General features: G+C 41.8%; 2 protein-coding genes across 2 annotated transcripts; one reads left to right on the top strand and one right to left on the bottom strand.

Annotated features, from left to right (window-relative positions):
• The first annotated feature begins 11666 nt into the window (after positions 1 to 11666).
• Positions 11667 to 12799, top strand: LOC112238925 (mediator of RNA polymerase II transcription subunit 9). The gene is made up of 2 exons (XM_024407453.2): positions 11667 to 11851; positions 12091 to 12799. The coding sequence occupies exons 1-2, from the start codon at positions 11772 to 11774 to the stop codon at positions 12308 to 12310; spliced, it is 300 nt and encodes a 99-aa protein (XP_024263221.1). The 5' UTR covers positions 11667 to 11771; the 3' UTR covers positions 12311 to 12799.
• A 787-nt stretch (positions 12800 to 13586) lies between these two features.
• LOC112238926 (dexamethasone-induced Ras-related protein 1-like) lies at positions 13587 to 15189 on the bottom strand. The gene is made up of 2 exons (XM_024407454.2): positions 14792 to 15189; positions 13587 to 14567 (listed from the first exon to the last, which is right to left on the bottom strand). The coding sequence occupies exons 1-2, from the start codon at positions 15060 to 15062 to the stop codon at positions 14032 to 14034; spliced, it is 807 nt and encodes a 268-aa protein (XP_024263222.1). The 5' UTR covers positions 15063 to 15189; the 3' UTR covers positions 13587 to 14031.
• Between the last annotated feature and the right edge of the window lie 1158 nt (positions 15190 to 16347).

Raw genomic sequence — 16347 nt, 5'->3', positions numbered from 1 at the left:
CATTGAATAAGGTACTGACACTGACCTGTATAGAACCACTCCAGTACCCCATGCACATTGAATAAGGTACTGCTGACCTGTTATATTCTTACCACTCAAGTACCCCTGCATATTGAATAAGGTACTGGTACATGACCTGGTATATACTACCACTCCAGTACCCCTGCACATTGAATAAGGTACTGGCACTGACCTGTATAAAATATCATGTCAGATATAGAATAACCACTCCAGTACCCCTGCACATTGAATAAGGTATAACATGACCTGTATATACAACCACTCCAGTACCCCTGCACATTGAATAAGGTACTGACCTGATAACAACCACTCCAGTTCCCCCACATTGAATAAGGTACTGGCACTGACCTGTATATACAACCACTCCAGTACCCCTGCACATTGAATAAGGTACTGGCACTGACCTGTATATACAACCACTCCAGTACCCCTGCACATTGAATAAGGTACTGTCACTGACCTGTATTTACAACCACTAGTACCCCTGCATATTTAATAAGGTACTGACACTGACCTGTATATACAACCACTCCAGTACCCCTGCACATTGAATAAGGTACTGACACTGACCTGTATATACAACCACTCCAGTACCCCTGCACATTGAATAAGGTACTGCTGACCTGTATATACAACCACTCCAGTACCCCTGCATATTGAATAAGGTACTGACACTGACCTGTATATACAACCACTCCAGTACCCCATGCACATTGAATAAGGTACTGACACTGACCTGTATACCATCTGGCAAGTGTTTTCACAACCACTCCAAACATACCCATAACACATTGAATAAGGTACTGACACTGACCTGTATATACAACCACTCCAGTACCCCTGCACATTGAATAAGGTACTGGCACTGACCTGTATATACAACCACTCCAGTACCCCTGCACATTGAATAAGGTACTGGCACTGACCTGTATATACACCACATCTGTACCCCTGAAATGCTTTGAATGCTGGTCATGACCTGTATATACAACCACTCCAGTACCCCTGCACATTGAATAAGGTACTGGCACAGATGACCTGTATATACAACCACTCCAGTACCCCCTGCACATTGAATAAGGTACTGGCACTGACCTGTATATACAACCACTCCAGTACCCCTGCACATTGAATAAGGTACTGACCTGGGATAACAACCACTCCAGTACCCCTGCACATTGAATAAGGTACTGGCACTGACCCCAAGGTGGTGATAGGCAACACACATCCACTTTACAACCACTCCAAGTACCCCTGCACATTGAATAAGGTACTGTTGACCTGTTATACAACCACTCCAGTACCCTGCACATTGAATAAGGTACTGACACTGACCTGTATATCACAACCACTCCAGTACCCTGCACATTGAATAAGGTACTGGCACTGACCTGTATATACAACCACCCAGTACCCCAACCTGCAGAATAAGGTACTGGTACTGACTGTATAACACCACTCCAGTACCCCTGCACATTGAATGGTACTGGTACTGACCTGTATATCCTTTCCACTCCAGTACCCTCTGCACATTGAATAAAAGGTACTGGCACTGACCTGTATATACAACCACCCAGTACCCCTGCACATTGAATAAGGTACTGTCACTGACCTGTATATACAACCACTCCAGTACCCCTGCACATTGAATAAGGTACTGTCACTGACCTGTATATACAACCACTCCAGTACCCCTGCACATTGAATAAGGTACTGACACTGACCTGTATATACAACCACTCCAGTACCCCTGCACATTGAATAAGGTACTGGCACTGACCTGTATATACAACCACTCCAGTACCCCTGCACATTGAATAAGGTACTGACACTGACCTGTATATACAACCACTCCAGTACCCCTGCACATTGAATAAGGTACTGACACTGACCTGTATATACAACCACTCCAGTACCCCTGCACATTGAATAAGGTACTGGCACTGACCTGTATATACAACCACTCCAGTACCCCTGCACATTGAATAAGGTACTGACACTGACCTGTATATACAACCACTCCAGTACCCCTGCACATTGAATAAGGTACTGACCTGTATATACAACCACTCCAGTACCCCTGCACATTGAATAAGGTACTGACACTGACCTGTATATACAACCACTCCAGTACCCCTGCACATTGAATAAGGTACTGGCACTGACCTGTATATACAACCACTCCAGTACCCCTGCACATTGAATAAGGTACTGGCACTGACCTGTATATACAACCACTCCAGTACCCCTGCACATTGAATAAGGTACTGGCACTGACCTGTATATACAACCACTCCAGTACCCCTGCACATTGAATAAGGCACTGACCTGTATATACAACCACTCCAGTACCCCTGCACATTGAATAAGGCACTGACCTGTATATACAACCACTCCAGTACCCCTGCACATTGAATAAGGCACTGACCTGTATATACAACCACTCCAGTACCCCTGCACATTGAATAAGGTACTGGCACTGACCTGTATATACAACCACTCCAGTACCCCTGCACATTGAATAAGGTACTGACACTGACCTGTATATACAACCACTCCAGTACCCCTGCACATTGAATAAGGTACTGGCACTGACCTGTACTACATTGTGACAAAAGAGCTCTCAAGGTAAGAATTTCACTGTACCATTTTACACCTGTTGTATCCTATGCAAGTGGCAAATAAAAGTTTACATTTTAAATCAAGGTTATATGGTCTAGCTAATTATTTCCTGTGATTATGAATGCTACTTTAATAACTTTTTGAATTATTTTAAATGTATTATTTTGTTACTACTTGTAATGAATTATTTTGTTATTCAGTGATGACACAATGCAGAAGGATTGTATTTCCCCTTTTGAACTGATTCTTGTACTAGATACAATGTATTATCTTACTACTTTTGCAATCCATGATTCACCTTATTTGAACTCTGGGAATAGAGTACGTTAACTTTGCATAATTAACCTCATGCACAGAAGAAGAAGAAACGATAACGAAAAACAAAGCATTTGGCAACTGACAAGCCAACGAGCTGTCACATCACTACCTCCTATCAATCATCAAACATAACAGTTGTCACATTATTTCATTGTCAGAGCTTGTAATGGGGCCAAAGATAGGAGGCACTGGTCAGAGACTCAGAGTGACCTTTTCAAACTATATGTAGGTCATTGGATTGGCTCGAGTACAGGTGACATTTCTCACCTACTATTGGCAGTGTTGCAAATAGCAATCAGTGTTGCTGTAATAGCAGCCGGGTCTAATAATCCTATCACCAGTGGGTCCTTTTCCGTATCTTATTCAAACAGATAAGACGGCTCTGGCCAGAGTCATACACAATGTAAAGAAAGACTCCCAAGGATCTGTACTCGCTGCCACCTGCTGCTACTGCTGAGAGGGGAGAGAGTGGAGAGCTTAGAGTGCAGGATGATACTGTATCTATACGATGCTGCAGCTATAAGCCTGAGCAGGAAACCATTCTGCAACGATAGATTGGTTGGTTGCTTAGCAACAACATGTGTAACTATGGGGAGCAAGACCCATATATTGTGTGATCATGTTTGTTAAACAGGTCAGGATCTGAGAGGTCCTCAGATTAAGATATGAGTTTAGTAGGGTGCACCCAACTCTAGGCAGGATATATGGCCGATATCTCAGTCTATTGTACTGTATGTTTAAGCTGAAACTCTACTGGACCAGTTAGGTTTGTCTCAATGTCAGGTGTTTCAGGTTCTTCAGTCTGATGTAACTTATCTATACAAATGTGCTGTGAAGGGATTGAGGGAAAGAATGACGCCAAGATTTGGTGAGTACCTTTGTAAACAGGATTTTGTGGGTGTTCGTACTGAACCAAGCATAGCCACAAGCTGTTAACATTTTTGCTAGCTCAGTTACCGATCAATTGAAATAGCAAACGAGTCAACTGGAGCAAGTTCAACAGGGACATTATCCCTTGTGTTATTTGCCTCTTCAGCACTTTCAGACATGTCAGGGAAAACAGTTAACTCTTGTCTATGATGAAACATGAATCCACAGAAAAACACCAAGCAATTCACAAATACTGACATAAACCGCTATGAGATGGAATCAAATGTGAGTGACTGTGCTTATCAATAAACATCAATTGAAATAGCAAACGTTAGTGATCATGCTAATCATGCACATTTAGTTACTCCATAAATGTCAGTTTCCCACTTATCAGCCAACATGTATCACAAGAACTCTGTCACCAACGTCAAGGGTGGACTACGATACATGCCTGTCAAATCTGGCTTTGTTTCGTTCAGCTATTTTGAGAGCGTTCCGGGTGACTGTCCTGTAGCTTTCTTCCAGGTGACTCTTCAAATCTTGCACATACTGTGAATGCAATTTCTTCTGGTCATTAACAAGTAGATTGAAGGCTATGTCAACTGGTAGTCTAGGTTGTCTCCAGAACATGAGTTCATATGGAGTGTAGCGGGACACTTCATTCTTCATGCAGTTGTATGCATGTACAAGTGGTTTAACGAAGTCACGCCAGTGAGTTTTGTCATGCATGCTCAGAGTCCCAAGCATCTGGAGTAGCGTCCTGTTAAAACGCTCGACAGGATTTCCTCTTGGTTGATATGGCCTTGCTAGAATTAAGAAAGTGAGAACAATCTTCCACAGCTCTTTGATTGTTCGTGATTCAAAATCAGGAGCTTGGTACCTATGGAGGCGCTCAGGGAAAACGTAATGCACAGAGAGACTTTGCAACAGTGAGGGCTTTCTGGTTGGGAGTCGGTATGGCCACTGTGTACTTGGTAAAATGATCTGTAATTATCAGTATATCCTTTGTGTTACTACGATCAGGCTCCAAAGAAAGGATGTCCATGCATACTAGCTCCAAAGGCCTGCTGGTCTTAATGCTAACTAGAGGTGCAGCTTTCTTTGAGACGGTTTTATGTCGCACACAGGTCTTAATCTTCTCCTCCACAGACATTGACATCTTGGGCCAATAGAACCGGGATCGTATGAGATCCATCATGCGCTCGATACCTATATCATCATACTGACTTTTCAATGCAACTTCTCTCAGCTCTTCTGGAAGCACTAATTGAAAAATAGTTTTGACTCCTTCCTGCCTTCTCCTGTAAAGAACACCATTCTTTAGCTCTAACCGGTTCCACTCATGCAGCAACAGAGGGAGTTCTGGGAGCTTGGCTCTAACAGTGAGAGGAGGTTTCTCCCGTTTCCAATTGAGTGACGACCTCTCTGATGCTGGCATCAGCTCTTTGTTTTTCCATCAGCTCCTTCTCTGACAAATGAAGCATGACTGGAAACCCATGTTGATGTTCCTCTTCCTGGAAAGCATCTGGTATTGCACTGGAGTGGAAGGCAAGAGACTCAACCAGCAAGATCGTAGAGCAGCTGATGGATTCTTTCCTGCTCTTTCTGAGAGGAGAAATCGTCTGAAAGCTGGCTATGAGGACGTCTTGAAGGTGCATCGGCATCTCGGTTTTGCTTGCCCACACGGTACTGCAGCTTGAATGAGTAGGTGGAGAGAGCAGACAACCACCTGTGGCTTGTGGTGTCTAGTTTGGCAGAAGTCAAGATGTACGTCAGTGGATTACGATCAGTTACGACTGTGAATTCCTCCCCATACAGATAGTCACTGTACTTTTCTGTAACTGCCCATTTTTAAGTGCTAGGAATTCCAGCTTGTGGGCTGGATACTTCGATTCACTAGAGGTCAATCCTCTGCTAGCGAACGCTATTGCTCTCTTCTGCCCGTCTTGTTCCTGATATAGAGCAGCACCCAAACCCAAAGTACTTGCATCTGTGTGTAGGATCTAGGGGAGCTTGGGGTTGGCAAAGCCCAGGACAGGGGCTGAGGTGAGCTTTTCAATGACTGTGTCAAATGCCTGCTCACAGATGGGTGTCCATCGGTTTCCAAATGGCTCCTTAGGGTTGTGATACTCACTACTTTTCTCTTTCTTCCTGTTCCCCTTGTGTCATGGGGGATATCCAGAGGTAAGGTTGTTTAAACGCTTGACAATACTAGAGTAGTCCTGGATGAACCTCCGGTAATAATCAGAGAACCCAAGGAATGACCGCAGCTCTTGGAGGGTTTTTGGATATGGCCAGGTTTTTAGCGTTTCAATCTTTTCAGGGTCAGTTTCAACTCCATTCTCTGACCCGACATGGCCTAGATACTGCACAGATACAGCCCGTACTCCCTGAGATGTTGAAGAACTTTAAACAGCCTGCTTTTGTGTTGATTGATTTTGATTTGATTTTCAAGGGACTCTGAGAAAATGATTACGTCAATGAAAACAAGAACCTAGTTCAGGTTAATGTCACCCATACAGCGCTCCATTAGCCATCGAAATGGGCTTGGTGCATTTGTGATCCCTGGTGGCATACCATTGAACTCCCAAAACCCTAATGGGCACACAAACGCTGTCTTTTGTTTGTAAGGCGACTCCATTTCAATTTGATAGTATCCTGATTTTAGATCAAGAACAGAGAACAGAGAACCACTTAGAACCAGTTAGGGCAGAGAAAGTCTCCTCCAGGTTTGGAAGGGTGTATGCATCCTTGATGGTTTGCAGATTGAGTTTGTGGTAATCAATGAACCTTATATCACTGTTCTTCTTCTCACAACCACAATTGGAGATGAGAAGGGATACTCTGATTCACATATAACATGATTCACACATAACTCCTGAATCTAGCAGCTCTTGTAGATGTTTGTGGACTGCATCGATATCTTCTGGGTGAATGGGTCTTGCACTCTCTGCTTGAAGGGGGTCTCATCATAAAGCGTGATGTGTTGCTTTACTTTGCTAGTGTGGCCAAAATCGAGATCATTCTGAGAAAACACCTCAGGCATTGAGTTCAGTTTTTGTTCAGTAATTTTGCAATCAATGTTCATAAATTCCAATTATCTTTATCTGTCTGATACCCAGAGGTTGTAAAGTTCTGGTCTTAAATAAAACAGACAGAATTCCCAGCTCACAATTGATCAGATCCAAGTTTTTTTGAGAGAGCTCTCCCGTGCATACACAAATACGTTCCTTTTATAACATGCTAACCTACGCACATATATACACACCAACATAGGGATATTCTCATGACTCTCACCACAGTTTATAACCACTCAGCCGACAGTTCCATTCTCCCCTAGATACTAGAGCTCTGGAGGGGCTCTCCCTGTCCTATCTTATCTCTCCAGATTTACAGCCAGGTCGGTTCAAACATAGGTTAATACCCCTCTTCATTCTCTTTCTACACCCACATACATTCCTTTCTTCCTAGATCTATGCTACATAACTCCTTCCTAATGAACAAACATTATTTAACACTACTAGAAAGACAGGGTAGAATTCTGTTCTACGTTAAATGTATACAACATTTAGTCATTATTCATAAAAAAATCCCTTAACAGTTTATTTGTGATTTGTTCTCTCCATTCAGCAGACAGAGGAGAACCTTCAAAGATGAAGCTTAAGCTGGAGGTTTCAGCTTGCTCTTTCAGTTTGTCTGTAGACTGTAGATGTAGAAACAGTGTGTTTCTTTACCCACTGGATGGCATTTCTCAGAACAACTGTTAACTTGCAGTTTTGCCTCGTAGGATGGGTGATCAACTTCCTGGACACCATAATCGCTCCAGGCAAGGAGGAGATCGGAGGCTCAATGAGGGCCCATTTCTCACAGTGGGACTGACCACTGGAAACAACTGTCTGATTTGCAGGAACCACCTCTGCATTCCACCCTGAAGTCTCACCAATCCTAGGTTATTGTTGACTGCTTTTTCACCTCTGAGCTCAAGGATTTTTAACACTGCTCGGTAGCCATGAAGTAACGGCTGGTGATTGTCGCATTTCAGCTGAGAATAATCAGAGTAGAGAATGTCAAGGGTGTTGATGCCAATCAGCACCTGTTCTTGAGCACGGAGATTAGGTATGACCAATGCTGAGGTTTGGACGTCAATGTCAGTCCCTACAAATTATTTTGGGAAAGTTATGGTGATCTCTACACAGCCCAGGCAAGGAACTTCCTGCCCATTAGCACCCTCTTCTTCCAGTAGACTATTCAACGGGTTGATTGCTTGGCTTGATAGATGTTTCTCATAGAATGACAGGGGACCGTGCTAACTTGTGAACCTGTGTCCAAGAGACAGTTTGTTTCCTTTCCAGCAATAGTAACTTGTGCTGTGCTCTTGGTACCAACTAACCCTTTTGGAATTTTGACTGTGTCCTCATTAGCGCGGACGCGTTCTGGTTACATCCGGTTTGGTTTCCTATGCTCCTGTTTGTCCCTCAACAGGAGCTGGCCTCAGTTTAACTGTTCGGTCTCTGAAGAGGAATTTTGTGCTTCCCACTGGAGCTGTCTTTCTCTAAGTTGTTTATCTTTAGCTGCAACCAATGAGGGGTTGGATTCACCTTCACAGGTTGCTGTGATGTGGCCATCTTCACAGCACTGAAAGCAACACCAAGGCCTGGGCTGGCTGTTAGGCTTGTGGCTTGAACTTGGCTGCTTCACAGGCTTCCCGTTATTTTGTTTTGTGTTGGCTTTACTAGGAGCTAGTAGGTCTTTGATGGTAGGTCTTTTGGGTGGGGGTTTATTTTGTGTCTTGAGGTTTGTGAGCTGACTTTTGAGTTCAGCTGTTTTTGTAAATGCTCAGTTTCACTGGTATCCTCAGAGGAAGGACTAAGACATGCTTGCTGCAGGTGGGACATTACACAATGCTTGGAGGCACCAGAGAGAGAGGCTTAGCAGCACCAAGGTGTTGTTACTTTTGCTTCATGCTTATCCTCTTCAATGTGAAGGAGGAGCAACAATTCAGCAAATGAAGGTGGTTTGCTTTTCTTCTGTTCCAGCTGGTGGTCCGTTATCAGAGCGTTGTCCCAGCAACCTCGGCAGAACTACCTCAGAAGATGATGATCGAGTTCATCAGCTGGAACACCGCCTCTTTTCATGGCCGTGCTCAGGGTAACCTGTAACCTTTGCAAGCAGCTGGACGGCTTCTCACCGTTGTTTTGCAGGGTGCCCATGAATTTGGCAAATAGCTCGTGTCCATCTTCAACTGTGCCATAAGCGGAGTCTAACAGCTGAAGGTAATCAGTGGCTGATGCTTGAGGACTCAAATGCTTTGTAAGGTCTGCAGCTGGTGGTATGACATATTTTTATGATGTCTTATTCTGGTCGCAAGCTGGTTGAAAAAGGACGTTTATTTTATGTATTTTTACTGAACAGAGTATGACATATTTTTTCTGACCACCATATGACCAGTTGGTCATAATTGTGACCACAATATTATGTGCTATATTATGTATCCTACTGGTCATAGTTAAGACCTCATCATAACCTGGTAATAACAACCTGTCTACAGCTTATTAGCAATACTTGCTAGCTATCTGGCCATCGAGAATCATAACAACACCCGGGCTTCTGCCCCATTGAATCGCACTCATCGTTTCCTTGAGTTTGTCAGCTAACTCATCTATAGGCCTAAGCAGGAAACTACAATGGGCAAGTGAGCGCATGACCCACTCTTCCACCACGATTTCCCTTCTACCCACTCCTTCCTCCTCCTCTCATCCATGCTGGACCAGAACCCTCCAGGGGGAAAGACGTATAGTGGCGCAACCACTACAATCAGTGACCTTTGGGTTTACTAGGCCTATGTGCACACCTGGATATAGCATTGGCCTGGATACATGGATATAGTATTGAGCTGGATATAGCATTGACACCAACACAAACTGTAAACAATAGCGCCTGACTGCACTGCATTGCATTAGCCTGTGTAGATATAGCCAGTTAGCCACATGCTAACTCATCCTGCACATTTAATTAAACAGTCTCGTGTTTGCTCAGTCGGAGACCGTGCAGCAATTGTGTGTTATGTCACCCAGTGTTTGGAAAGGCTTGGAGGTTGTGCAGAGGACCGCTCTTATTGGTCCGTTTTAGTCCAGGTTCATAGTGGACACTAACTCGTTAACAGTTAAGCTATGCTAGCTCAGTACTAGTAAGACATTTAACATAGACATTTAGAGCACTCTTGTCCAGAGTTACTTACCTGAGCAATTAGGGTTGTGCCTGGCTCAAGGGCACATCAACAGATTTTTCACCTAGTCAGTTTGGGAATTAAAACCAGTGACCTTCCGGTCACTAGCCCAACACTCTAAGCCACTAGGCTACCTGTTACCATACCACAGATGCATATAATGTATGCCACTTTGTGATATTTTTCCAGTGACTGACAGGATAGTGAGTATATAGTCTTCATTGTAATTTCCTGTAGTCCTTGCTAATGTTGAACCCACAATCTTAGTGATGCCAACATTACCAACTGAGATACAGGACCTAGTTGTAGCTGACTGTCCCTGTCAGTCTACCTATCACAAAACCAAATCCGTAAAAAGGTTGTTATGTCACCATCAGTCCATGCATTTCTTTTTAAAATGTATTATAAGTAGTATAAAGCAGAACCTGACTATGGTGTTTCTAGATGAACATTTTGAACATTATGTGATGATGTTGCAACAGTGCAAATTGTTTTCTGTTGCTCGAGTGACAAAATGTCTCAGTTGCCCTTACTATTTAAAAATGAAAGCTTTAACAATTTTACAGGAAACAGTTACAGTCATCAAGTCACAAATATTATTCCACCTCTGGTTATTATGCCAAGTAAACGTTAACAACAAACCAAAATAATAATACAATTCGGACTTTAGATTTTTAAATGTATTTTAAAGTTATTTAAAATAGATGATTCTTCTCATCTAAAGTTATTTGCTTAGCTAACTGTTTGTCTCTTACGGGTGCCCCATAGAGATAGATAGAGGACTCTGATTTTAGCATAGCCAATTCCATTGAGGACTTTCACTATTTTGAAGTAGTCAACTGGGTGGGAATTCATATTGTTTAAGAATTGAGGATCCTATAATTCCATCTAGATCATTAGGAGGTAGCCAATGAATTATACTTTTGATGAAACATTCAATAACTGCAGGTCACAGTAAACCTGGCAACATTGGCTTTATAGCTGTTCAAACAACACACTCTAGGTGGCAGTATGCACCTTTTCAGTTTGTTTTCCAACTCATAGAAATAGTAGAAGAAAATTGACTACTTCAAAATGGAGATGGCCTCAATGGTACTGCCCGTGCTCCAAGAGGAAGAGGAAGAGAGAGGCCCAACTCGGAGAAAAATCTGTCTCCCTCCAGCAGGTGGCGTTTTTTCGTTGTTTTGCCCATCAAGCAAGGTATTTTTGTATGGAGGTCAATGACAATGAGTGTCAAATTGATTGACAATGAATGTATTATTTCTACGTAAGGTTAATTTGATCTAATAGAAGTTTTATAATGCATAAGTTGTTACGGGTGTACTGATATAAGTATGGCACGTGACATCACGGCAACTTTGAGAAAAAAACACTTTATGTAGGAGTTGTCTCGAGATGGCTAGGCATATTCATGGCATGAGGCTAGTAGCATAGCATCTCTCGCTATTGAATACAGGCAGCTGACGTCAACAACCCTCATTGAATATTTAGAAAATTATTACAATAATGAAATATATTTACCAATCAAAAGAAAGGGATCCCATTGTTAGGGCGGAGAGACATACATTGTCAGTATACCGATAATATTTTCAGTGCTCTCACAGATGCCATAATGGGACAGATACTGTACAATGATGCGATGTCTATATAAGTCTATGGTTGCCACTGGTTGATGATGTAAATTGTAGGCGCCAGTCAATTCGCATCGACCGGGATGGCGACGAATCAACCAAAGCAAGGAAGTGAGAACGATGATAGCTCTTTTCTCCCTTTGGTTCATGACATTATAAAATGGTAAGTCTTTAATTTGACATGTATTTCTATAGTTGTGTTTATTACCGGGGAGAGTTTATGCATATATTTATCCTGGTTTGGTAGAACGTGTTATGACGCTAACGTTAGTTAGCTTGCTAGTTGCAGTTCAATAGTCTAATCTTGAGAAGCAGCAACAATTTGGTTAAATTATGTTTGTGTTTTGTAAAAAATAACATGCTTTTACCAACGTGTACTTCTTTGTCCATCTATGTCGAAAGCATGGACAAAGATAGTCAAGATGTCCATCAAGAACTGGTCAAGTTTAAGACAAGGATTCAGGAAGCGCGCGATCAGATCGGAGCCATGCCCGGAATTGACATGAGCCTGTCGGAGCAGCAGCATGAACTAGAGACGCTGCGGGAGCAAGTCCGCACCAAGAATCAGCTACTGCAGAAATACAAGAGTTTGTGTATGTTTGAGGTTCCCAAAGCGTCGTGAGGGATTTTTGACAGTACTAAAGAAACTAACTGAATTCAGGAGACACTTGGAGAGGAACACACATGTACTGAAAATTATATATTTTTATATTTAGAGGACTGAGAAAATGACCATCCATTTGAAATCGTGAGAAATTATATTGTTTATATCGATTATTTTTGGAGATTCCATCTCTTGGCTCCGTGTTCTCATTTGCCTTTCAAATCTAACAACTCATGCAGTATAACTTGAACTCATCCCGTGTGTCAAAACCACCAGAAAACATTTTATTTCACTATAACACTACCTTCAGGCTTTATCTTGTTGTATTGTAAACTGTCCCATTTTTACTTTGTAAAAAAATGTATTATCCATACTGAATTATAATGCCCTCTCAAGTTTGTATATGCAGTGGATGATTATTTAATGTAATGGTTTTGTTGGTGTGCTATTCAGATTGCGGCTGCAGATTGTCAATGCAGTAGGCCTAAAATTAAACCTTTGTTTTAATTCCTTGTGACTTGTCTTTACTCAGTTTCTTAGTAAGATTGTAGCATCGGCCACCTTATGTGCGCTGTTATTTTTCATGAATTACATGTTATAAGCTTGTTGGCCTAAATGGAAACATCAATCTGCTAGCTACCATATGCCTAACTCTTCTCGGGAAAGTGTGTATTTCATAAATTAGGTACAGGCTACTTGTTTAGCTAATGGTATAAGTGCCCTTTAGTATGTAATTCATAAATGAGGTACAGGCTACTTGTTTAGCTAATGGTATAAGTGCCCTTTAGTATGTAATTCATAAATGAGGTACAGGCTACTTGTTTAGCTAATGGTATAAGTGCCCTTTAGTATGTAATTCATAAATGAGGTACAGGCTACTTGTTTAGCTAATGGTATAAGTGCCCTTTAGTATGTAATTCATAAATGAGGTACAGGCTACTTGTTTAGCCCTTTAGTATGTAATATAAATGAGGTGCTACTTGTTTAGCTTTAGTATGTAATGCAATTCATAAATGAGGTACAGGCTACTTGTTTAGCTAATGGTATAAGTGCCCTTTAGTATGTAATTCATAAATGAGGTACAGGCTACTTGTTAGCTAATGGTATAAGTGCCTTTTAGTATGTAATTCATAAATGAGGTACAGTCTACTTGTTTAGCTAATGGTATAAGTGCCCTTTAGTATGTAATTCATAAATGAGGCACAGGCTACTTGTTTAGCTAATGGTATAAGTGCCACTGAAAGGGAATATGCTTTACCAATGTTCAAAAGGATGACAGACATAGGGATGGATATACGTTTCAAATGGATCATTTTATTTTCCCCTTGTTTCTTTTCTGTAAAAAGTAAACGATGACATAAGAATAAGCATTCATATGTGTTAAGTATGCAATTAACATTCAAGTTCAGTTCCGTGTGAAAAAATAAAATGTAAACAAATGCCACCCCACTGTAGGCTACATTCTCCAGTCATTTTACAGCATGTAGCTATAGTAACAAGAACACTAGAGGTTCTCTGAAGCCATATCACATTTGATCACCCTGACTCCACAGAGAAATATCTGACAATGACCATGCCTTCTCGCGTGGTTTGGGACAAACACCCCTGGCTGTCACTGCGTCTTGGCGTGCTTCCTTATCCCAGACTCAGCACACTGGCATGAAGCCTGACGGGTATCATCTCCATCGCTGTATAGAACATCTCGTAACATGTCTCCATGTGCATTGTCAAGTGAGTCCTTAGCAGATGGTGCATCTGTCTTTCTCTTTTCCCTGGCTGCAGCCAGTAGCTTTCTCTTTGATATACATTAAGTCACTTTGCACGCTTGGTCGGCGCGCAAACGGTGCCACAATCCCGTATGCCTCGCCGTCTTTGAATTTCTTATTTCTGAAAGATTTTCTTCTGCTGTTTTGCAGTACTTCGCAAAACTGTAAGGAAACTTTGCGGTGAGAGTCCGGGCTCATCTCGTTGGGCAGTTTAGCCATGGTAAAAAGAGTCTGAAACATCTGTTCGACATTAGTGTTCCGTTTTGCAGAGATCTCATAGTAGGCACACTGTTCATCACCAGCCACCAGCTTCTCAATCTCCTCATTCTGAACCTCCCGGTTAAACTCCCGGTCACACTTGTTCCCGCAGATAACTATCGGGACATCTACGTTCTCCTTGGTTTTGTTTTTCAGGCAGGACTTGGTTTCGTAAATTTGACGCTTCAGGCGCTGGACCTCTTGGAAGGAGTCTCTGTTATCCAGACTAAACACCAAGATAAAAACATCACCTACGGAGAGAGAAATGGAAGGAACATTAATATCACAGCTCAAAAGTCAATGTACTTTCCATAATGCACAGCACAAGTTTTGCGTTACGCATAAGCATGCATTTAGTGAAGCTACATTTCAATATTATTCTCATTGAAAGTGATTTGCAGAATGAAGCTTAATATTAGGATTCAGTTTTACATAAAGACATTTGTCTGTTTCATTCGTTCACAGTTAAGCTTACCAGTAAGGATAGAGAGTCTCCTCATAGCGGGGAAGGGATGGTTTCCAGAGGTGTCCAGAATGTCCAACTGGTACGCATCTCCCCGAATGCTGTATAATTTCCTATGAAAGTCCTCTATGGTCGGCGTGTACTGGTCCTCGACTTTTTTATTCAGAAACCGAGAGATGATGGCCGTCTTGCCAACTTTTGTGGATCCTAGAATAACCATCCTGTGACAGTTTTTGGCCGGGATGTTAAACTCGTTCTCGGAAGGAGATATTTTTTTAATCATAATTGCGAGCTTTGCGCACCGACAAATGTCTTTGGTAGGAGAACGAGATGCTGAATGAAAGCTCTACTTGCTTTTGGGGGATCCTGCCTCTTTGTAAGCGCTGCTAGTTTGCTGATTTTGAAGCGAGCGGGACTGGGTATATATAGGCGATGCCGACCACACTCCTCCCCGGTGCGTCATGCAATTAGCGCCTGTTTATACGTGAGTCTGTATCTGAGCGGACAGCGTAAAGTATATAAATCATTTTGATAAATAAATGGGTTTAAAAACCCTGTGTAAAGTATGCGTAAAATGCAACCGTGTACTCTTTCACTTAACACCAATTTCGCAGAAACTGTTAATGAGTTAAACTTCTGCAGATATATATTTTTTACTGACAATTCATCATAGTGCAGTGTTTTATAAAAAAAACTGAAAATATATGAATGCATAAAGTGTAGGTAACCTCTTTTGGTGACGGCGTAACACATAACCATGTTTACATCCACCATGCATTACAAGGATTTGCATTCAAGTAAAACACAATAAACAGGACACATACTCAAGAACATAGAGTTATTAATTTGGTGATTATGGTAATGTTGATCACTCTGTGTGCAAATAATAATATAAATACATATTACGCAACATTTGTAATTAATTTTCATGTTTCATGTCAACATGTTTCACTGCCAATAAGACATTAACATAGACCGTCCTTCGCCCATTTTCTGTTTCACGAGACGTTCAGTTTCTTGTACCCTGTCCTGAAAACCGTCAGCTGAGCTCGCGCAGCCCAGTGAGCCTCGTATTTCGGGGACATACTTTCTGTGTGGACCGGACGAGGGCGCTACAGTATGGACATTATAGAAGTAGACATTTTTATGGAAATTCTAGAAGAAAAATACATTCGGCTAACTATTAAAAGGTTGTTGTCCCTGCAGTTGAAGAAATCTCAGGCCTACCAAGGTAATAAGCAAATTATGGTAGGCACAGTTGAACTGACCCAGCTACCAATAATGCATTTATTTATTTTACTTTATTTTAACAGGTCCCATTGAGTCCCATTGAAGACAAAATATTTCACGTGTTTGATAGACTTGAATGCAGAGAAGCTACATATGAATTGTAAGTAGGCCTACTCAAATGAGATTACAATCAATCAAGTTAAAGCTTGCCATAGTGAGCCTACTGAACATAAAACTAGTTATTGGTGTAATTCCCTATCTTTCTCCACACCTTAGAGTAAATCAAGGTAATTATTTTTGTCTACATTCTCAAAACAAAAGTGAAAGCGCTCTTGTTC

This window comes from Oncorhynchus tshawytscha, unplaced genomic scaffold, assembly GCF_018296145.1.
Source record: "Oncorhynchus tshawytscha isolate Ot180627B unplaced genomic scaffold, Otsh_v2.0 Un_scaffold_12182_pilon_pilon, whole genome shotgun sequence".
In the NCBI taxonomy this organism is placed as follows: Eukaryota; Metazoa; Chordata; class Actinopteri; order Salmoniformes; family Salmonidae; genus Oncorhynchus; species Oncorhynchus tshawytscha.
The sequence above is the reverse complement of the archived record's forward strand: the minus strand, read 5'-3'. Positions and strand labels throughout refer to the sequence as shown.